At 41.7% G+C, this 19,865-nt stretch overlaps 1 protein-coding gene across 1 annotated transcript in view; it reads left to right on the plus strand.

Annotated features, from left to right (window-relative positions):
• Nucleotides 1–19,865, plus strand: part of ALG9 (ALG9, alpha-1,2-mannosyltransferase) — an 86,009-nt gene that overhangs the window by 47,892 nt on the left and 18,252 nt on the right. Inside the window, exons 12-14 of the mRNA XM_018564028.1 lie at nucleotides 2,217–2,364; nucleotides 2,757–2,886; nucleotides 18,117–18,244. Coding sequence (XP_018419530.1) covers nucleotides 2,217–2,364; nucleotides 2,757–2,886; nucleotides 18,117–18,244 — 406 coding nt within the window. The remainder of the gene's footprint in view (nucleotides 1–2,216; nucleotides 2,365–2,756; nucleotides 2,887–18,116; nucleotides 18,245–19,865) is intronic.

Here is a 19,865-nt window from a genome sequence, read left to right on the forward strand (position 1 = left end):
CTCCGACTCCCTTCTTCTGGCAGTGGCGAGGATCAGATCCCGATCTCTAAAATTGAGGAAGCGGACCAAAAATGGCCGAGGAGGCGAACCAGGAGGTCTGCGACTCGCGGGCACCCGGTGGGCGCGCTCCACTATGTAGGCCGCAGAGACCGATTGGAGATCCAAGAGTTCCTTAAAGAACGCCTCAGCAAAGGCGTTAGTATCCGGGCCTTCCACCCCCTCCGGGAGCCCCACTACCCGCACATTATTGCGGCGTAAGCGATTCTCAGCATCCTCTGAGCGTGCTGTTAACTGCTCCACTGAGCGCTGTAAGCTCCTGAGGGCCTGATCGTGTGCCCCTGAAGTATCCTCCAATGTTCCCACTCGTGCCTCCACTGTTGTTATTCGACCCCTAATTTTATCCATATCTTGACGGATTAGGCCGCATTCTGTGGCCAGCGTATCCATCCTGGCTATTAGGGTCGTTTTACTGGCCTCAATCGCCGCCAGGATGGCGTCCGTGGCATCTGGAGGGTCTTTGCCCTGAGAAGGATGCAGGCTGGCAGCGTTATGTGCTCTCACCTCCGGCTCCATGTCTCCCCACTGAGCGGTCTGCGTGCTAGTGGTAGTGAGAGAGGGAGAGCGTGCAGCCAAGATGGCGCCGGCACGCGTGACAGGAGCAGGGCCTGAAGTCACACCGCTCGCTCGGGGCCGGGCCGATCGCCGTCGGGTTCGCATGGACGGAACACCAGTCGTCACCGGAACACCCGCCAGGAGAAGGTAAGTGTAAAAACACGATTAGGTCAGCTGGGAAGCAGGATGGCTAGACGGATGATCGGAGCTGCTGCAATGGACGTCCGTTCAGCCTCACATCCTGGCCACGCCCCCGCATACTAAGTTTCATGGTATTTCTCCCCCCACTGTCTACACTACATTCTCTGGCAACTCTTCCCCCAACATGCATACTTTCTTACTACATTCTAGAGGATGCATACTTCATTCTCTGGCAGCTTTACTCACCATTCAGACTACATTCTCTGGTAATTCTCCATCATCCACACTACATTTTCTGGTAGCACTTTTCCCAACCTGCACACTATTTTCTCTGGTAACTCTCCCCCAACATGCTTTCAGCTTTCTCTGGTATCTTTCTCCATCATCCATCCATTGTTCACTGGCAGGTATTTCTCGGTATGCACGCAAGGGTCTCTGGTAGCTCAAACTAGAAAAAAGTGGTACATGCATGAATCTATAACCAGCCTTTATAGCTGGGAGCACATTGGGAAGGTTAGGACCACACTTTGCAGAGGTGCCTTGGCGCGGCAGTATGGCTTCTACATATTTTTGGCCAAAAGTTTGTGCAACTAAAGCCTCCTGATTTTAACGCATACTGTTGACAGGGCTACTTGTTTGGTTGCAGGCTGGCTGGCAGGTTGAGGCTGGGGAATTTTTGTGTTTTTGTATCTCTGGTAGCTCACCTCCATCCACTCTGCATTGTTTGGTAGCTCTCTCATGACCATCCATTTTACTTTTCCGGGTAGCTCTCCCCTCAATGTGTACTCTGGGCCATGTCACAAGATCGGCTGCAAAAACAATTCTTTTGTCAGGAAAACCATTCTCGTATATGTGTTTGATCTGTGCATTTAGTAGAGTTTCTGGAGTGGTAAATCGAGTGAACTTTATGACTTGAACACTGTTAACAGTTTTTTATTGACTAAATCAGCAGTTCACTGAAGGACTTTACTTCTTGTTTTAGAGTTCCACATAGCAATTGCTTTAACATTTGCTGCAGTCTTTAGTTTTGTGTAATCAGCCATTTGAGGCCATTTTAGTTCACGAAGCAAACTGTTTTATAAAAGTAGTTAATCAGTGGTGTGTAGCAAGATCTTTTCCTCTACATAATGACATTATATAAGGCATCCTAAGTTACAGTAACCCCAAGAATCTTTATCAAGTGTATCTTTAAAAAATATTAATATTTTATTCATTATATTATTTTAAGTAGAATGTTGCATAGCTTTTTTAAAGTCTTGTTTGTACACATATCTTTTGTGTTTTGCTTAGGGCAGTCACATTCACTTTATGACCAATAGACACTTGATAATTACACTTTTATATAAGCTTGTTGGATATCCAAAACATCCATGCTCCAGCTGCAATTCATGGAATAAACTCTACTTGATGGAGCTGGGGACTTATTCATATGTTTGGTGCTTACAGTCTGTATTTATATTCAGGTTACCATGCCCCATTGGATCTATACCCAGAGTTCCATCGCATTGCTAAGGACCCAGCTATCCACACTGTTCCAGAGGGCAAAAATGTGAATGTGTGCATTGGAAAGGAATGGTACCGGTTCCCCAGCAACTTCCTCCTTCCAGAAAAGTAAGTGTTAGAGCATTAACAGGTATTCTGCTAGCAAAAGATCATTTTTTTAGCCTTGCATGTGAACTGAAACATGACTTCCAGATAAGGACAACCCTCAGATTGTGTTTTTCCTCTTCTATAACATTAGCAACCGTGTCCCCTTGTTTCATCACCCTCTCATGGCTATTTAAGTGTGGTTCTCTAGTTTTCTGTTTAGATGGCAATATCTTCAGACATGTGGCTTGTGTTGACTGCACCTATGATGTTCAATGTCTATTGATAAACTATGACATTAAATTCACTTGGAGGATAAAATCTTCATTATGGAGAAGTTTTAGTCTGCATATGCTACACAAGACCAATATATGTATCTCATAGCAATTTCTCTATTGCATGTTTATTTTCTGCAGTTGGCAACTCCAGTTTATTGAATCAGAATTCAGAGGGCAGCTGCCTAAACCGTATGCAAAGGGACCACGAGCAACAAGAATAGTACCCAAAGGCATGAACGATCAAAATCTGGAAGAGACATCGAGATACGTGAGTTCAGTGTTCATTTTTGCATTGGTTAATTTTTTTAGCAAAAGTTCCAAGTAAAGGTAGTTGAATTGTATGCAGTTAAAAACATGCAGCATTTCAAATAGTTGCTCCCCTGTGCTACATTTAATGGGACATCCTCTGTGACTACAGAGCTTGTGGCTGCTTAGTTCTGCACACCAGATCCTGTACAAGTGTATTCCACATGATAAAATGTTAACTGTTAAATGTTATCTGCTTCTAAACTGTTAACACAATGTAAGTGGGATAAAAAGAAAAACACTTTGAAAGAGATTTGCTTTTAAAAAAAACAAACAACCAAAGAGTCATACACACATCAGAGCAAACCAGAGTACTGTATAGTCACTCTCATTGGCACAACATATTGCCAGTGGTGGTGGGCGAGCAGATACAGCATGGATCACATTAAGTCCCAATGATTTTTACTTTACAATCTGTATATTAATGTTATTTAAATAATATTTCAGCGAAGAACTAAGTGTTCATCCCTGTGCATGCTTCTAGTTCCCAGACAACTGCAAGTGTCATAAAACAATTGGTAACCAATAAGCATGGTCAGCCGTCATGGTGATCACGTGCAGGTTGAAGATGTTTCTTTACAAATAAACCTCTTCAGCCTGCAGATGGCTTTGTGCCTTTCTCTGACTGTGATCTCCAGCTGATTGAAGGTGTTAATAAGATTCAGATTTATTTTAGTCATAGATTAATTAAAGGAGAACTATGAGGTGAGTGATTACTCATACTTACTCACACTCATAGTTCAAGCCGACCTGTGACAAAGAAGCTGTTACAGGTCAGCTCTATTGTTTGTGAAGTGAGCAGAAACATGCCGCCGATCTGCTCACTTCCCGATCGTCTCCCTGCAGTGAGCGGTGATGGTGAGTCACCGCTGCCCGCAGGGATTCCCCCTCCTCTCTCCGAGCCAGCTGTCACTCACGTAGCTGTGTCGATTACGACAGTATTGTCAGGATCCATCCCGGCTGCAGCGCTCTCAGTGTATCGCAGACAATAGCCTGCTATATACTGAGCTTTGGGTCACGGGAGGGGGTTAGTATATGCCCTCCCATGACCCTAAAGAGAACTATGGGGAAAAACACTTATCCCATAGTTCTCTTTTAAGTTAACAAGTCCATACAGAAGCTGCTAAACATTGGTCTAGGTATCTAGGTTTCAATGACCTGTGGTCAGGTAGGGGTTAAAGCAGATATTGCACTTTCATAAATTGCTCTAAATTTATTTATAGATTAATCTAAATCTAAAAAATCTAAACAGCTCTAGCAGTTTTTGTTTAAGCCAGAGCTGTCATTTTAAACTGTTTCTCCCTAAAGGAAATGTTATGAGACAAATATGAAGGCTGCCATTACTAATCTCTCCAAAAAATGCTTTTTGTCTGTATGTCATGTTGGCACTGTGACTGCAGTACTGATTTAAATTCTTGTTCCGGGTCATTGCCTCAGAATGCACTAAAACCAGGGAGACAGCTAAGCAGCTGGCACTTTCAGTGACGCCAACAATTGTAGCCTCCATATCTCTCTCATGACAGATTTCCAGTAAAATTTCAATAAAAAAATATGTGAAATTAAGCTGAAATCTGCCTTTAACTAAAGTCTCCCCATGCTTAGGCCAAGGTCTGTTTTGCTTTCCATCAATCCAAGGCTGGTTTGTTAGACTCAGTTGGGGGGATAATAATTCCTACCAAAATACGAATGCCTGACCGTGTAATTTTCAATCTACTGTTTACATTTTGGAAAACCAATCCTTAGAATCATCAGTTTGCCTGTGGACTTATATATTCAGCATGCATCACACTTTGTCTGCCCATTTCCTACTGTGTGCCTATCATGGACTCCTTGGTAAAATATTATTCATGTGTATGTGGCTTTTCACTAACCCCCTACCAGGCTGCATGCTTTAAATTTGTACAACATCATGCAGAGATTTGGCCTTATAAATAATGTCTAAATGTCCCGGGCATAATATAAAAAAATTACATACTTTGGTAAAATCTTCAGCTTCGTCTTCCAAAATATCTCCAGGTTAATTTGTTGTGAGGTTGGTAACTTTTTTTTAGCTTAAGTGCTGCTGCGTTGTTCACATGCTGAGCATGATTTCCTGATAATCTGTCAGTCTTCAATCAGAATAAGACCCAACATTCTACATGTCTATTTGCAGACCTGAGTCAGAAGCCATTTCTATTTCTGACTGCACGCAGCAAGTAGCAAACATTGACGTCATCCCACCGTGAGCACCGTCTGCACTGACACACTGGTTATTTTTATAAACGCGAAAAAGTAGCATTCATTTTAAAATATTTCCACATATACAGATTTATGCATATTTGGGGCTTAATGAGCTGTTGGTGACTTTCATATTATATTTTAAGTTTACTTATATAACGCCAGTTCTAATATATTGCAAACATTTGCTTTGTGCACCTGTGATTTCAATGTGTTGCACACTTGACTTGCACATAGAAAACTCGATAGTGCTTTGGTTTCATTTTCAGAAAGACCTCTGCACTTGCTCCGCCACCACTGACCTATAAGCAGAGCTTGAAAAATTTGATAGTGTCTCACCAGTCAGTCAAAAATTTCACCAGTCAGCATGACCGGACCTATAAGGGTGCCCAACTTTGAACCCCTGCTGACACAGCAGCTTTACCAGCACTGTGTGTAGGTTTCCAGCGCTCAGAGCAATGCGGATTGACTTTCTATGGTCTCGCATCTCACTTTTCGAAAACCACTTATTTTCTGACATGACCGGTGTCCAACAGGTGTGGTGTAGCTTTATACACCCATGGCAAAATAATGAGTTGGCAAGGCTGGCTGCTCAGAGTGTTGTAAGTCTCACAGATGCTGTAATGATGGGGTGTCTATGCATGTTACTGTTGCTGATCAGCAATAGGAGTGCATAAAGGATTCATAGTTTTTATATGATCGCAAAAGCAAAAAAGACTTTATAAGATTGTGAAAAAAGCAGCTATGTGCCCTGGCAAATACTAACAAATCTAATGTCCACCTAAGGAGGTTTAGTATCGTCAGGCTAAAAATAAGGTGTTCTTGTTGATAATTGCAAGTATTGAAATTTCACATTGCTTATTTAGCGGTCAGAAATTGGCATAGATACCAGTGGCTTGAATCATCCACCAACTTTTGGTCAGTCAAATGATAAGATCCTTGACCATAGTTCCCAGCTTGCCCATCATCTAGGTACCATGCAAAAGCACCACACTCTCCTTGTGTTTTTTGTGTTTGTTTTCCATTTTTTTAAATGCAGCAGAAAGACTGAGACTTTTGGGGTTAAGGTAGCTGAAGTTAAACTTAGGGGAGAGATAGGTAGGTTGATGAGGCTGCCACATTGGAAGGGTGGTTGCGATAGTGGACATATGTTCCAACAGTGCGGCTTCACAAGGGTCCTCCATGTGGTGTTGGGTAGCAAGCTCATTCAATCCCTGCCTAATCGACACTGAGACATGGCAGACTCCTGGCATAATTTCTTCTAAAAGTGAAAGGGGTGTTTGCCGTCTACACCAGTTGCATATTATGGACCATGAGATAAGTCAGGCTGTACACAGTGAATACATTATATTTGGCAATAGTTGAATGAGGAACCCAGTGACTTTTTGGTGACTATGTCTGCTACTTGGTGGGTGGTCCCAAAGCAGCTCACCAACATCACGATGCATGCAAAGTAATTATTTCCAATTAATTGCTTGGAGGTGCGTCACTAAGAAAATCTGTGTTATCTACCGGGAAGGTTCTGACTTTACTCCTGCTCTACACCCAAATGAAAGTTTAGTAAGATCCTGAATGTTCTCCAGCATATAACCCATCTTTTGGAAGTCCAACAGCTGTCCTCATTTATAAACTTGTACTAAATCAGTATTGTCTGGTATACCACACAGCAAGTGTAATTTAGACTTTAATCAACTGTCAATTCACATGGCAGGGTTGTCCCATTGGCTGCCAGGGGTCAGTTCAACACTTTACTTAAAGCACAACTCCAGTTAAACATGTTATTGACCCTTGTAGTGGGGCTACCCCCGCAGTGCAAGGGTTAACTGCTTGTTTGTGACTAGAGTCAAAAATAACAAAGTTATACTCAACCGAACCTCTGAGCTGACCATCTAAGACAGTGCTCCCTCCTGCCTGTCTCCTCCTCCACTGTAGTGATGGTATGTCCTTCGGTGTCCTCATGTCTTATACACTTTCTTGGATGTGATGACTCGAGGATCCTAAGACCACTGCAGCGGAGGGGGAGAGAAGCTCCAGGGACCAGTCTCTGAGGCCTTGTTCACACCAAGCGTGGAGCAGGTCCAGAGCAGGTGAAAAAACAGCAGCAGGCCCTATTTTACCTGCTCTGGATCAGCATTTTTCTTTTTTTTTTTTACCAAAAACGGCCCGGAACGCATCAAAAACGTGGCACAACCCACTGCACTGCGTGTGCAGAAACCTGAGCGGATCTGCTCGGCATTTGGTGTGAACAAGGCCTAAGAGCTGGCCAACTCGGAGGATCGGGTGAGTATAACCTTTTTCTTTTATTTTACCCTAGGCAAAAATCGAGCAGTTAACCCCTACCAGTGCAGGGGTAGCCCCACTGTAAGGATAATACACAATTTTACCTGGAACTCTGCTTTAATTGTTGATGAATCAAGCTAACTATCTGATTTGCAAGCCTAATGATCAGTGGGGGTTTAGGATTGTCAGCGGCTATGTGTATCTAGCATTGTTATGTATATCTTGTGTGTTTACTTTATACAGCTACAACAAATGGCAATCTTTGTCTCTTCAACAAATTGTAAACCTTTACCCAGAATCTTCCTTTATTCCTAGTCATATAACTCCTCTTTGCCTGTTTTATATAAGCTGCATGCTGCAGTATTTAAAGGGGGACTCTAAACATTTTTTTTTAGTTTGAGATAGTGTGGAAAGGTTGAAATCTCTCAGGTTTTCATTGTTCCAGAAACATGACATTAAGTGAGTGGAATTTACCCAACGTGAAGTGAAATCCCACCTTTAACAGCTGCAAGTTGAACAGGGGTATATGTTGGGAAATATCTTTATTTCTCTAGCAAGGAATATAAACATAATCTTACCACTATATAATTCACCGGTTCGGCCTCACATTGAGTATGGGGTTCAGTTTTGGTCACCAACCCTCAGGAAAGACGTCCTCGAACTTGAGAGCGAGATCAGAGAAGGGCTACAAAATTAATAAAGGGGATGGAAGGCCTGAGTTGCAAAGATCGCCTCCAGAAATTAAACTTGTTCTCCTTAGAAAAGAAGCACTTAAGGGGAACCTAATTTGCAATTTTCAAGATCATTAATGGGGACTGGAATAAGATGTTTACACCAAGAACTGCAAGAGAGGCGGTTTAACCACTTGAAGTCCGCGGTGTTAAACCCCCTTCCCATCCAGGCCATTTTTCAGTATTCAGCGCTGCGGTACTTTGACTGACATTTATGCCGTCATGCAACGCTGTACTGAAATGAATTTTATACAATTTTTTGGGGACACATAGAGCTTTCTTTTGGTGGTATTTAATCACCACTGCGGTTTTAATTTTTTACTATATTAACCAGTTGACATCCGCGGTGTTAAACCCCCTTCCCATCCATGAGCCGGTCTCGGGTCACAGATGGGGTAGCGGATCCCGGGATTGAAGGTGAGGGGTCAGGAGGAGGGGGGCGAAAAAAATCACGCCATACAACCGATCGGCGGCTATAGAGCCGCTGATCGGTTGTATGTGAAACAGCCGTTAACGGCTGTAAAAACGAGCGCGTCTTTCCTGCCCATGCGCGCGCGCAAGCAGCAGAAGAATGCCGTCTGGAGACGGCAACCCGCTGATGCGAGTCCACCGTCCGTCCGTTTTTTCTTAACGGGCGGACGGCAGGAGGTTAATCTTAGACTGCGCAAGAGGTTTTTTTTAATGTGAGCGCAGCAAAAATGTGGAATTCCCTACCAGAGTCAGTAGTATCCACTGATAGCATGGATAAATTCAAGAAACCTTTAGATGAGTTTCTTAGTTCACTAAATATACAAGGATATGGGAACTACTAAAGCCAAGTACACGTACACACAGCCACACACGTTGAAATGGATGGACCTGTGTCTTTATTCAACCTTACCTACTATGTATTCCTGGGATGGCGGTAAAATGTTAAAGGTCTTTATTAACTAATAAAGTTTGAGTGCGTCTAACTTTTTTTGGGGGGTATAACCTTGTTCTTGGTCTGTATTATTTTGTGTTGCTCAGTGATTCTGCATTATTGTTATGTTGCTAAAAATAAAAAAATTAAAAAGTATATGACATGTAACAATTGAGCCCAGAAATGGTAGCAGTCCAGAAGTGTACAATTCGATTCTTCCATCTTGCAGAGATGACCATAGAAATGCAGATTTCTCACTCTTTTCTCTGATTGGAAGATGTGTGGATGCTGCATAGCTATCAACATACATTGATGAGTTTACTTGCGTCTTTACTTGCATACATTGTATACATAATTGATTTAATTGGAAAAAGCATCACACAAAAACGAAACGGGAAAGATAGTCTTAAAGAAAGTATTGAAGCCAGAGACAAGGCATTTTCTAGTCAGTAATAACAACTTATATGTTTCTTTTATAAAACCTATATATGAAATGTTTTATCTGCAAAAGATGTGCAATTCTGTTCACATTCTACTGCCGTACTGCACTCAGGCAGGTGACTCCACTCTTTGCGATGTCAGGTTTGCAACTTTCTATGTCTGTTTACTTGGCAATGAATCGGCATCATCATCTCTATCCAAAGACCTGGAATCTTTAAAATTGTCCTTGGGAACAGCAAAGTAATTATCCTGGCAAAACAGAATGTCACATGTATGCGAGTCAAAAGACTGACTGAACAGAACTACAAGTAATTTTTGCAGGTAAAACAGGTCATTATATGCATTTCAGCTGAAATTCTAATTTAACGAAACATCTTGGAGGAAGTTGGGGATCCTCCCCTAATAATATCTGTTTAAAGTGGGTAGAGCTTTCAAGCCAGGTGCAGAATCTCTCTAACACAGTCCTGAGGGATCTACTGTATATATAGCTGGTGGTAGAATAAAGCATATATCCGGACTAAGTCAATGCTTTCAGTATCCATAGTACATTCCTCAGTGTGGAATTTTTTTTTTAGCATTCACAGTTGTCTATTACCCTTCCCTCTCCAGATTTTACCTGTTGATCCTGCCAGTATTGCTGTTCCTGACAGCACTAAAAAAATGCTTCTCAATTCCCACCAGCGTTGTCACCCCCAATCCCCCTCCCCACAGTACCTCCCTATAGGTCAGCTGGGGGACATAGCCATGCCACAGTTTCACATCTCCTGCAGCCCTGCAATGAGAACTTTAGTTTTAGCAATCACATCCCTCCAGGAACAAATATAAATTGGTTTTAATTTTCAACATTTTAGTGCAAAGTGGTGTTGAACTCTCCATGCACTTCACTTACAGGTGTTTATTTGTATTGTCTATACATATACTTTAAATCCTCTATCTGATCCTGAGAGATCTATTTTGCACGGGCCAACCTTTTGAGCCACAGGAAGGATGTTTCTCAGTTATTGGATTCTGCAAATCTTTTCAGTTACAAGCACATGTTGTCTGATCTGAAATTTTGAAACGGAAAGTGCTTCAGAGCACATAAAAGGTTAATACTGAGTTAATATATATAGATTTTACATCCCCACCATTTCCCCTTGCCAACCACTGACTTAGTTAATTGTGGTATGTTGTAACAAGAAGTATGGCTAATGAGACTTAAATAAGCTCGCTACTGGGGACAAAGGAAGAATGAAGTACCAATCTGAATTTTTGGCCAGCAGTCACAGTTTATAAACCAGGCTTTGTCTTTCCTTAGCTCTCTCTCCCATTGTCAGGGTAATAGCATTGCTTGTGTCCCATCTTCCAACAGCCCAGTTTCCCAAAGGGTGGGTAGAACGCAGGCAGAAGTGTTACTTGTTACCATCCTATTCAGGGCATGTCTTGTGAGTGGAGAACGTATCTCCACACGTTGCCATCAGCAGCACATTCAGGAGAAATCAGCACGGGCTGCAAGTCTGAAAAGCTCGTCAGCTCTATTGTCAAAGGCTATTAGAGGAATGGTATAGATTGGATCAACGGGGAAGGAGTGAGGGGAGTAATAATAATGTACGCATTTTGGCTGGAGATATGCTGCGGGAATGCTACTGAACACATTTCTTCAGCAGGTTGGAAATTCTGCATATATTATTAACTCTTTGTTGCATTGCCAAGATGAGTCTTAAAGGCTGTACTCTTTCCTTTATCCTGGTAGACCAGTGTCTGGGTTTTAATGTAACAGAAGGGAAGAATAGGAGTTTACACTGAAGCAGTGACTTTATAAAGTGAAATTCCAGCCCAATTTTTTTTTACTGTTTTAAAAGGGCTGCTTGTGTATTAATACCTCTGTCAGGTCTGGGTCTCAGTGGAGGAGATCCCAGGAATATGTTGATGTTACCAGTTCACCAAAATTGCTTGAGCGGTGTACCTGACTTGACAGCTGACTGCAGTCTGCGGGCCGGTACTTTGAGACCCCTGTTTTACATGCTCACCAGGCCTGAGTGGTTTTGAGGGTTTCTCTGTCTGTCTATAGATCCTCTCTGTAGTCTGCATTTTCTTATATGCTGGTGAAGAGCAAATTAAATCCTATTTCATCTCTTGAGCTAACATTCAGACATGGTTCAGGCCTGCTGGGCTTTTACATGCAGAAGAGTAAGCGGCCTGCTGGAGGAGCTAAAATCCAAAACCCTTATCGTGTACATGGCAGTCAATGAGGACATTGTAAAAGTTTTTTTTAACAAAATGTAATGTAGTTTTTCAAAGTGTAGAATTGGTTTTATGTTTTGTTGCCATTTCAACTACAGTCAAAATTACCTATAGAGGCAGTTATTCCCTAAAAATGTACCCATCCATTAAAGTGTATGTAAACCCTAAGGCCCCTTTCACAAAGTCCGATCAGGAGATGATCCGTGTCTGTCCTGTGTTTCCCTGCATCTTGCGATGGAGAAAAAAAATGAAATCATCGGACCCATGTTGGTGTATAGGGAGTCGGATGTAAACAGATACATGTGTCTGTTTACATCAGATTACCGTTTATCTGGGACGATCAGGTCCTGCGAAACTGAACTCTGATCCATTTGTATTTCCGAACCTGGCCTTGGCTGGGGTAACTGGACATAAATTGACACCCTTCAGTATAAATTCGGCTGCCCATAGACTAACATTGGACTTTTCATTTATTCCCTTTTGGTCTTGTTAATATACCATTGAACTTGTTTTGTTAAATCTGTTTGATAAATGCAAAGAGTATCCTGCTGGAAATCCACTGCTGTCCTGTGTACTCTGCAGTGTTATCGCAGACCGTAATTATTATCACTACAGACTATTCTTCTGTGAACCACAGTATGTCCCCCCATGTTATGGAGCTGAAGAGATAGGGAGGTGTTCTGTTGTCCTAAAACTCTCTCTGTCTTGGAGTGGCAATGCTGCTCCTTCATAGTTATAGTTGAGTGAGCGTTGTCACGCTAGGACAGGAAAAGACAACCAGGTGAAATTTAAGGAAAAAAGAATCAAATGCTGCCACAACATCTAAGGACAGGTATGATGTGATATATTACATTCTTTTCTTGGGTTTAGCTCTAGGGTTTGTTTTTGGGTTTGTCCTAGGGTGTAGCTCATTGTTTTACATTTTAATAGGCATAAGAATGCAAGTGGCAGCACAAGGGAGGAGGGTATAATATTGTTATCAATGCATTTCCATGCATACTTGGATACAATGTATGTAGATTTCCTATATCTGTTGTATGTTAAACTAACCAGATATTGATTCTCATTCCTCTATAATTAAGTGACATAAACATTTGTATGATTTGTCTTAGCACACCTTCAGTATATTGTATGTACTGAGTCTAATACGTTGCTCAGTATTTTTTCTTACCAGTAAATATGTAACCAAGAGGCTTGGAATATTTTGTAATGCAAATGATTATTTTGTTTTTCACTTGATCAGGTTGTTCCAAGTTGCCAAAGCTAATAATGAGAGCCAGCCGAAGCCAGAAAGCTTTAGCATCCGCAAAGTAGGATGGCAACTTGGCCCCTAAATTGAATGTAATTGCTTCTACACAGCATGCAGCTTCTCCTTTTGTGCTTGTCTTACCTCAGTACAGCTGAGTAATTCTGAGCATGTGATTTATTTCTTCTCGGCTCTGCAAGAGACATATTTGTGGAGAAGATAATATCCCTGGCTGGAAGTGGCCTCTGTGACGTCAATCCCAATGTGTTTTGTTGTGCCCTGGAGAAGCGTCCCATTTGCACAACACTGTTTGGCTTTTTCAACATTTGGTACAGAGATGCAGCACCGGATCCTGTGGCACTCTACATAATAGAATAAAGCAAGTTTAAAATACGCTCAGCGGAAAGCTTGTAGTTGAATGCATTCTGCAAAACATGTTTGAAGAAGCACATAAAAACACATAAATCTGCTCCTTAGGCTGAGCTCTGCTTGGAATTGTTTTATATGCATTTTATACATTTCCAAAAGAATATAGGAATGCATCCTTTAGATCTCGTATGAATTCCTTCAGAAGATGTTAAATACATTTTTCAGTTCATATATTGTGATTACCTGTGATGTGCGTTTTATACTGAGTTGTAACAAAATCTGAAATCAGGCTTGCAGTGGGGTCACCTCATCTGTAAGCTAATGAAAGATGAAGGCATTTAGTTAAGTTAAATGGGGGGGTTGGCTAGTAGAGAAGTTCCGAGGACTAGCAGGTTAGTGACCTTAAAGTAGTCAAAGTCTTTCTTTTTTGGCACATATCTATTGCTAGCAAGCAATAGGTATATGCCTCCCCTTTTTTAATCTCTTTTTCTGCAGCCTCAGCACTCCATAAATGCAAAGCACTCAGTACAGACTCTGTACTACAGAGGCTTTCCATTAATAACTGGCAATAGTAAAACATTTACTATCATCCAGTTATGAATGGGTAGAAGCCTATATGTAGATGTAAAGCACTTCCTGTTCAGTTATAACTGGAGACACCTAGTACTACGTGATCACTTCAGTTTGTGTCTTGCACACAGAGGATCGGTAATTATCCATCCAATCCACTCAGCCACGCATGATGACAGAGCTGCCGGCAATCCTGGATTTGACAGCCGGTGGCTCTGATCTCCTGACATGCAGTGCTCCCTCCGCCCCCCGCCAGCCATTTCTTCTCGGATCCCCACTGCCTCAACCCATACAGGCGGGGGAGAGCAGCGGGGATCCGAGGAAAGATAAATCCCTGCCTGGAGCGGCGACCATGAGCTTAGAGCAAAACAGTAAAAGCCACCGACATAAGGTTTACTGAACTGGCCAGGCGGAAGCAGTTGTGTTTCGCCGTAAGCCTTTACGATGGTGGCAGCGGAAGGGTTAATGCAATGTTCAATAGAGGGGTGCATCCTATAGTTTAGTACAAAAAATATGCTTTAGGCTCTTTTTCTCAAATATTTTCCATTATCTCCTTTGTTGTAAACAAAACTGCTGTGCAGAACACAGTAGCTCAAGCTGAAATGTACACACAGGTTAATGAGTCAGAGCAGTGACTTACCCCCCTTCCCTCTGAACAACAAGTTTTACAAAATAATAAAATTGACCCCCAATCATTATTTTAAAACGTACTGTTTAATTTAAATATTACTGTTAGAAGCTTGTGTATCGGTTCTTACTTGGGGATGTCTTGTAAAATATCTTACAGCTGTTACATTAGAACAGTATTACTGTCTTTTGTTGTTGGCTCCTCTTGGGATTTCAAAATAATGAGGCCTTGTCCTTTTTAAGAAGGTATATTTCTGGACCCAGATGGAGGTATAAAACAGAATCTTATCTATATCTCCATGGACTGCTCTCCCATGGTGTTTACCTTTTTCATGCAACTACCAGCAAGCCAATTATTTTATGTACCCCAGTTTTCCTCCTATCCCAAAATATTTTGTTTAGGTTATAGTTTCAACCGTTGTAGCACAGATATTTCCTCTGGCAGTGGTTCACACAGCCTGATCTGTGGTATGTGGTATAGAGCACCTTTGATCAGTCTTGTTCAGATCTACACAAACAGACACATCTGTGTTGTGTGCTCTGTTGCTTGCTGTTTTTGCTGAACCGGAGTGTGACCTCGGTTAGGGGTTAAGCCTTGGTTAATGCCATGTGAATCCTTGCAAAACAGCAATTAGAGAGCTGACTTAAGAGGGTTCATAGCATATGCATAATCAATCATAATGTATATAAAATACAGAATAATGTACCGAGACTGGCACACTATTCAGATGTGCTATATTATAATAATAATGAAATATTACGATGATCCAATTTATATATTTTCTGGAGGTACAGCGAATCTGTCCAGACCATTTTAGAATATCTTTGTAGAATAAGCAATAATTTCTCTCTTCTCACACTTACTTTACTATATGACCTTCCAAAGGCATGGAGCTATACATAAGACAACTGCTTTGTATTTCCTTACGTTGCAGGAGAAAGAAACCATTCTTTTAATGAGCTGTAAGTGTACCAACAATTTTGTCCTTATCTGTAGACCTCTTCAGTGCACAGCTGGCTCTGCCGCTAGTTTTGCATCACAGGAGGACATAGTACATAGTATATGTCCTCCTGTGATCCCGAAGAGAACTATGGCCAAAAAAGGTTGGGCTATAGTTTTCTTTTAACCGGATTTTAAAGAAGAATTTATGATACCTTGACAATTTATATATTTTTTTTCCAGTGAAGGTTTTTAATGCATGTACTGGGGCTATCTGCATTACTGCACACATGTTAGCTTGGGTTTTGGTAAGACAGGCCATTCATTTTAAATGGGCTGTCAACACACCACAATGCAGGCTTTAACTGACTTTTTCTAGCTTTGAAGAACTCCAGAAAAAAAATGATTAATCCTTCCAGTGGGGCTACCCCAGCACTGCAAGTGTTAAGTGCTCATTTGTGTGTAGTTCTACGTACCAGACCATCCAAGCTGGCTTATTCTTAGACCACTGTCTCGGATAGACTGTGTATATATGTGAGGATGCCCAAGGAGCAACTGACCTGCAACTGCAGCACACCACAATGCACAGATGATATACATTTTTGTGTTGTGGTATGCTTAAACACAAGCCCATTGCCATTCAAAATGAATGAGCACCCGCTGCATTGTGACACGTCACAAAGCTGCGGTAAGACACACATTGCCGTAACGCAGAAATTTAAATCTTGCCTAAAACATGAATATACAGATTGCTTGAATCTGTATAACAGTATTTACCATGGCAAATATGGCTCAAGTGTCATTGTAACCCTTTCCTGTCACTGCTGACTTGAAAGTGCTTTGTCCTTGCTACTAACAATGAGCAGAAGCAAATTAGATGAGGTGGACCATAGGTCATGTCAGCCTGGGATCAAGGTTATTTTTCACTTATTTTGTTTGCATAGATAATAAGATAGCTTGCATTGTGTTCATGTTAAGTTGTTGAAGCTGGCTCTGCATATTGTGGTGTGGCAGCAGTCTCTATTAGTCTAATGTAACTTGGCAGAAGTCTCTTGTAACATGGCAACAGTCTATTACCAGTTTCTTGCAGATGACGGACTAGTCTTTTTCATAAATCTTTGTACTGCATGCCAACATCAACAAATAATATGTTATCAAGCAGGAGCTGACGTCCAGACTCTTAACTGAAAGGAGAATGATAAAGAGAAAATAAGCTTTGATATTTCTCCCTTCTTCTTTTGCCCTCCTGTGTAAATTTGTCAGGAAAACAAGAGCAAGCAGAGATCTGTCATGGTTCACCTAGTGGGTAATTTGTCACTGCATCTTCTTCTAGCAGGTTTATGGTGCTTGTAATAATCATTTTTAAGTGCTGTTTAACATTATAAATAATGTTGGAACCTGGGGTTCATTTTTTATGCTTCCAGCTTAGATTCTATTACACAGGTAATGCTGGTTGATTACATTATTTTCATTGTGTGTGTGATCTGTTTCAGAAAGTATTTTTTCTGAGCATTATGGTGGCTTTTTAGCAACTTTACAAGTCTGCATGAATAAATGCCTGACATGTCACAATATTCAGCAATGGGATCCTTAAAAAAATAACCCTGGCCTTTAATCATTACAAAAGTAGTGCTTGAGCCTGGGCTGAAATTATGTCATTAGTATGCTGCAGGCAGGATGAAGAATTTTTCTCAGTCTCTTTTCACCAGGGATTAGATATTAACATTATAACTTTATAGTAGGTCACAAGGTGAGAGGCTGCAGCAGAGGGCAGGTCTCCATCTGACATTTGTGAACACATCTAAGGACTGTTATTGGGTGAGGTAGCACTGGACCTTGTTGGTGGCAGGTGGTCTACCTATGGAGTGGGATAGGTTGCTTCAGAGAGAGAGAGTAGGTTAGAACCCCTCAGGTTTTTACTACCAGCCAGAGCTCAGTTAGGCCTGGTTCACACCTGGGCGTTTTACAGCTCGTTCCTACGCGCTGTAAAACGCTCAGCATGTGAAAACCAATAATTGCCTATGGGCATGGTTCCCTCCTCGGCGTATTTCAGCGTGTAGGAACGCGCTGAAAAACGCCCTAAGCCCAAAGAAGTACAGGAGCTTCTTTGGGGGCGTATTTTCCGCGCATATCCATTAGGATACAGCCGGATTGCCCTCGTAAACACGCGTTTGTCGCGTGTTTCTTTTACCTCCAAAACGCGCGGCAAACGTGCATATTCTGTACGCCCAGGTGTGAATCCAGCCTTAGAGACATTTCCCCTAAGTTACTGTCCCTATTTTGCAATAGAGACACAATTAAAAACTGGTTTGAAGCTTCCACTGCTCTACTAAAAACAGCATTTTTATCTCTGTCTGTGTTGCTGTTTGAGATTGGCCCTCGCTTCTTGTCTGGTAAAACTATTGTCACAACAAGGAAGCCTCTCTAATGTAGTTCCAGATCCTTGTGAAAACAGAGGTTCCAATCCTTTCTCATTCTATCCAGAACTAGAAATGAAAACTTTCAGCTGGACATGCACTTTAAACTTGCCAACGTTTACCCAAGCATTTGTTTTTGTGCGTGCCATAACTCTTAAAAACAGTATGGACATAGAATCGTCAATATTAACAAGTGATTTTAATTTTTTTCTCCATTACATTTCTTGTAGGTTGATATTGGCAAGTGTCTCTATTTGGTTGATCTGGATACAGTCACTGTAACTGCACGAGAACCACGCTATTCTGCAAAAGACGAGTGGGTGGTCGTAGCTTACAAGCCTTTCCTGGATGCCTCGAGGTAAGGGACTTGTGTCTGATCTCATGTTTGTGAGTTTCTGGATACTGTGGAGAAGGGTTTAAACATCTGTCAGATTTAAGTGGTGAATCTGTCCCTGTTGAAGAGATTTATCTTGTCGGGTTTTAAATGCTGTCTCTGTCTTTCTATAGGACTATAGGAGATTATTCTTCCTGTTCTTCTGCATCTCCAGTTCAGGTGATGCCTGTCACCTGGACAGGAAGTGAGGGAAAATCTCCATCGTGGGAACACACAGCAATAAAGAGGTTCTAAGCCTATGATAACAAATATGTATTTTTTATTGCTGTTTGGTTCCCTTTACTTCTTGTTTTGTCTGACACTCAATAAATAGCCAGTCGGTAAACAGAAATCTACCAAGTCGGGACACAGACAGCAATATAAAATCGGCAGAGTTTCTAACCCTTCCACTCTATCCAGGACTTTAAAAATGTTTTAATAAATGTTTAAAGTTCAGTGTTGGGCAGAGCCCTTCTTTTAGGTAAGTAGTACCTATTTGGGTTGTTAGTGGAATCTTAAGTACCTAAAGAGATGCACCTAACTTGAGAAACTACAGCACGTGTTTAAACTGAGCTTGGCGCTTCAGTGATACTTAAAGGTGAACTATGAGGTGAGGGAAAATCACACATCCTCATAGTACGAGCCGACGTGTGACAATAAAACTATCACACATCGACTTAATAGATCGGGAAGTGAGCGAACACATACCGTCGCTCGCTTACTTCTCGATCATCTCCCTGCAGAGAGCGGTGACAGTCAGTCACGGCTCCCTGCAGGGATTCCCCCCCTCCCCACTCCGATCCTCCAGAGCTGACTGGAGAAACGGACGGGGAGAGGGCGGGCACAGCTGGCTCTGCCTCTAGATAGGCAGAGCCAGCTGTCATTCGCGCAGCTGGGTGGATCTCGACAGTATTGTCGGGATCCGTCCCGGCTGCGGAAGTCTCAGTATACTGCAAGCTGTAGTTTGCGATATACTGACCTTTGGGTTACGGGAAGACGCTAGTATATGTCCTCCGGTGACCCTGAGGAGAACTATGGGAAAAAAACACCCCATAGTTCTCTTTTAAACTATTACTAACCACAGGGCAGCCTAATTGTATAATGATCATTGCTAGTCACAAGTATTGATATACGATATTGTAAATCTACTGTGGGTTATTCCTTCTTTTATTGTGGAGTTTATAACTTCTTATAGGGAATTTAACAAAAATCTGCAATATTAAGATTAGGGTTTTCTGCTAAAAAGGTCACTTCGTATATAATATACATATGCTGTATGTGTATTATGTTAATGAATATTGCAGATTTTAAAAGAATGAAAACAACTATTGAAATGTCATATTAGTATATTAAAACTTGTATGGGATTTTTTGATTGTGTTTATGTCTACTTTAATGGTGTCATCCAGCTGAGGTGTTATCTAGCACTCAGCTGAGTTTATCCAGGTAGTCCTAAGGTGGCCATACACTTTACAACCTTCGCAAGACTTTTGTCTTGCGAGGGTTGTAAAGTAATTTTCAAAAAACGTATGATCTGCCCATCTTGGACAGGCACATCGTACTTGCGATCATCGCAACACCGCACAACGGCTCGTTCGGCAGTTGTC

The sequence above is a fragment of the Nanorana parkeri genome, unplaced genomic scaffold (genome assembly GCF_000935625.1).
Source record: "Nanorana parkeri isolate BGI_ZX_2015 unplaced genomic scaffold, ASM93562v1 scaffold716, whole genome shotgun sequence".
In the NCBI taxonomy this organism is placed as follows: domain Eukaryota; kingdom Metazoa; phylum Chordata; class Amphibia; order Anura; family Dicroglossidae; genus Nanorana; species Nanorana parkeri.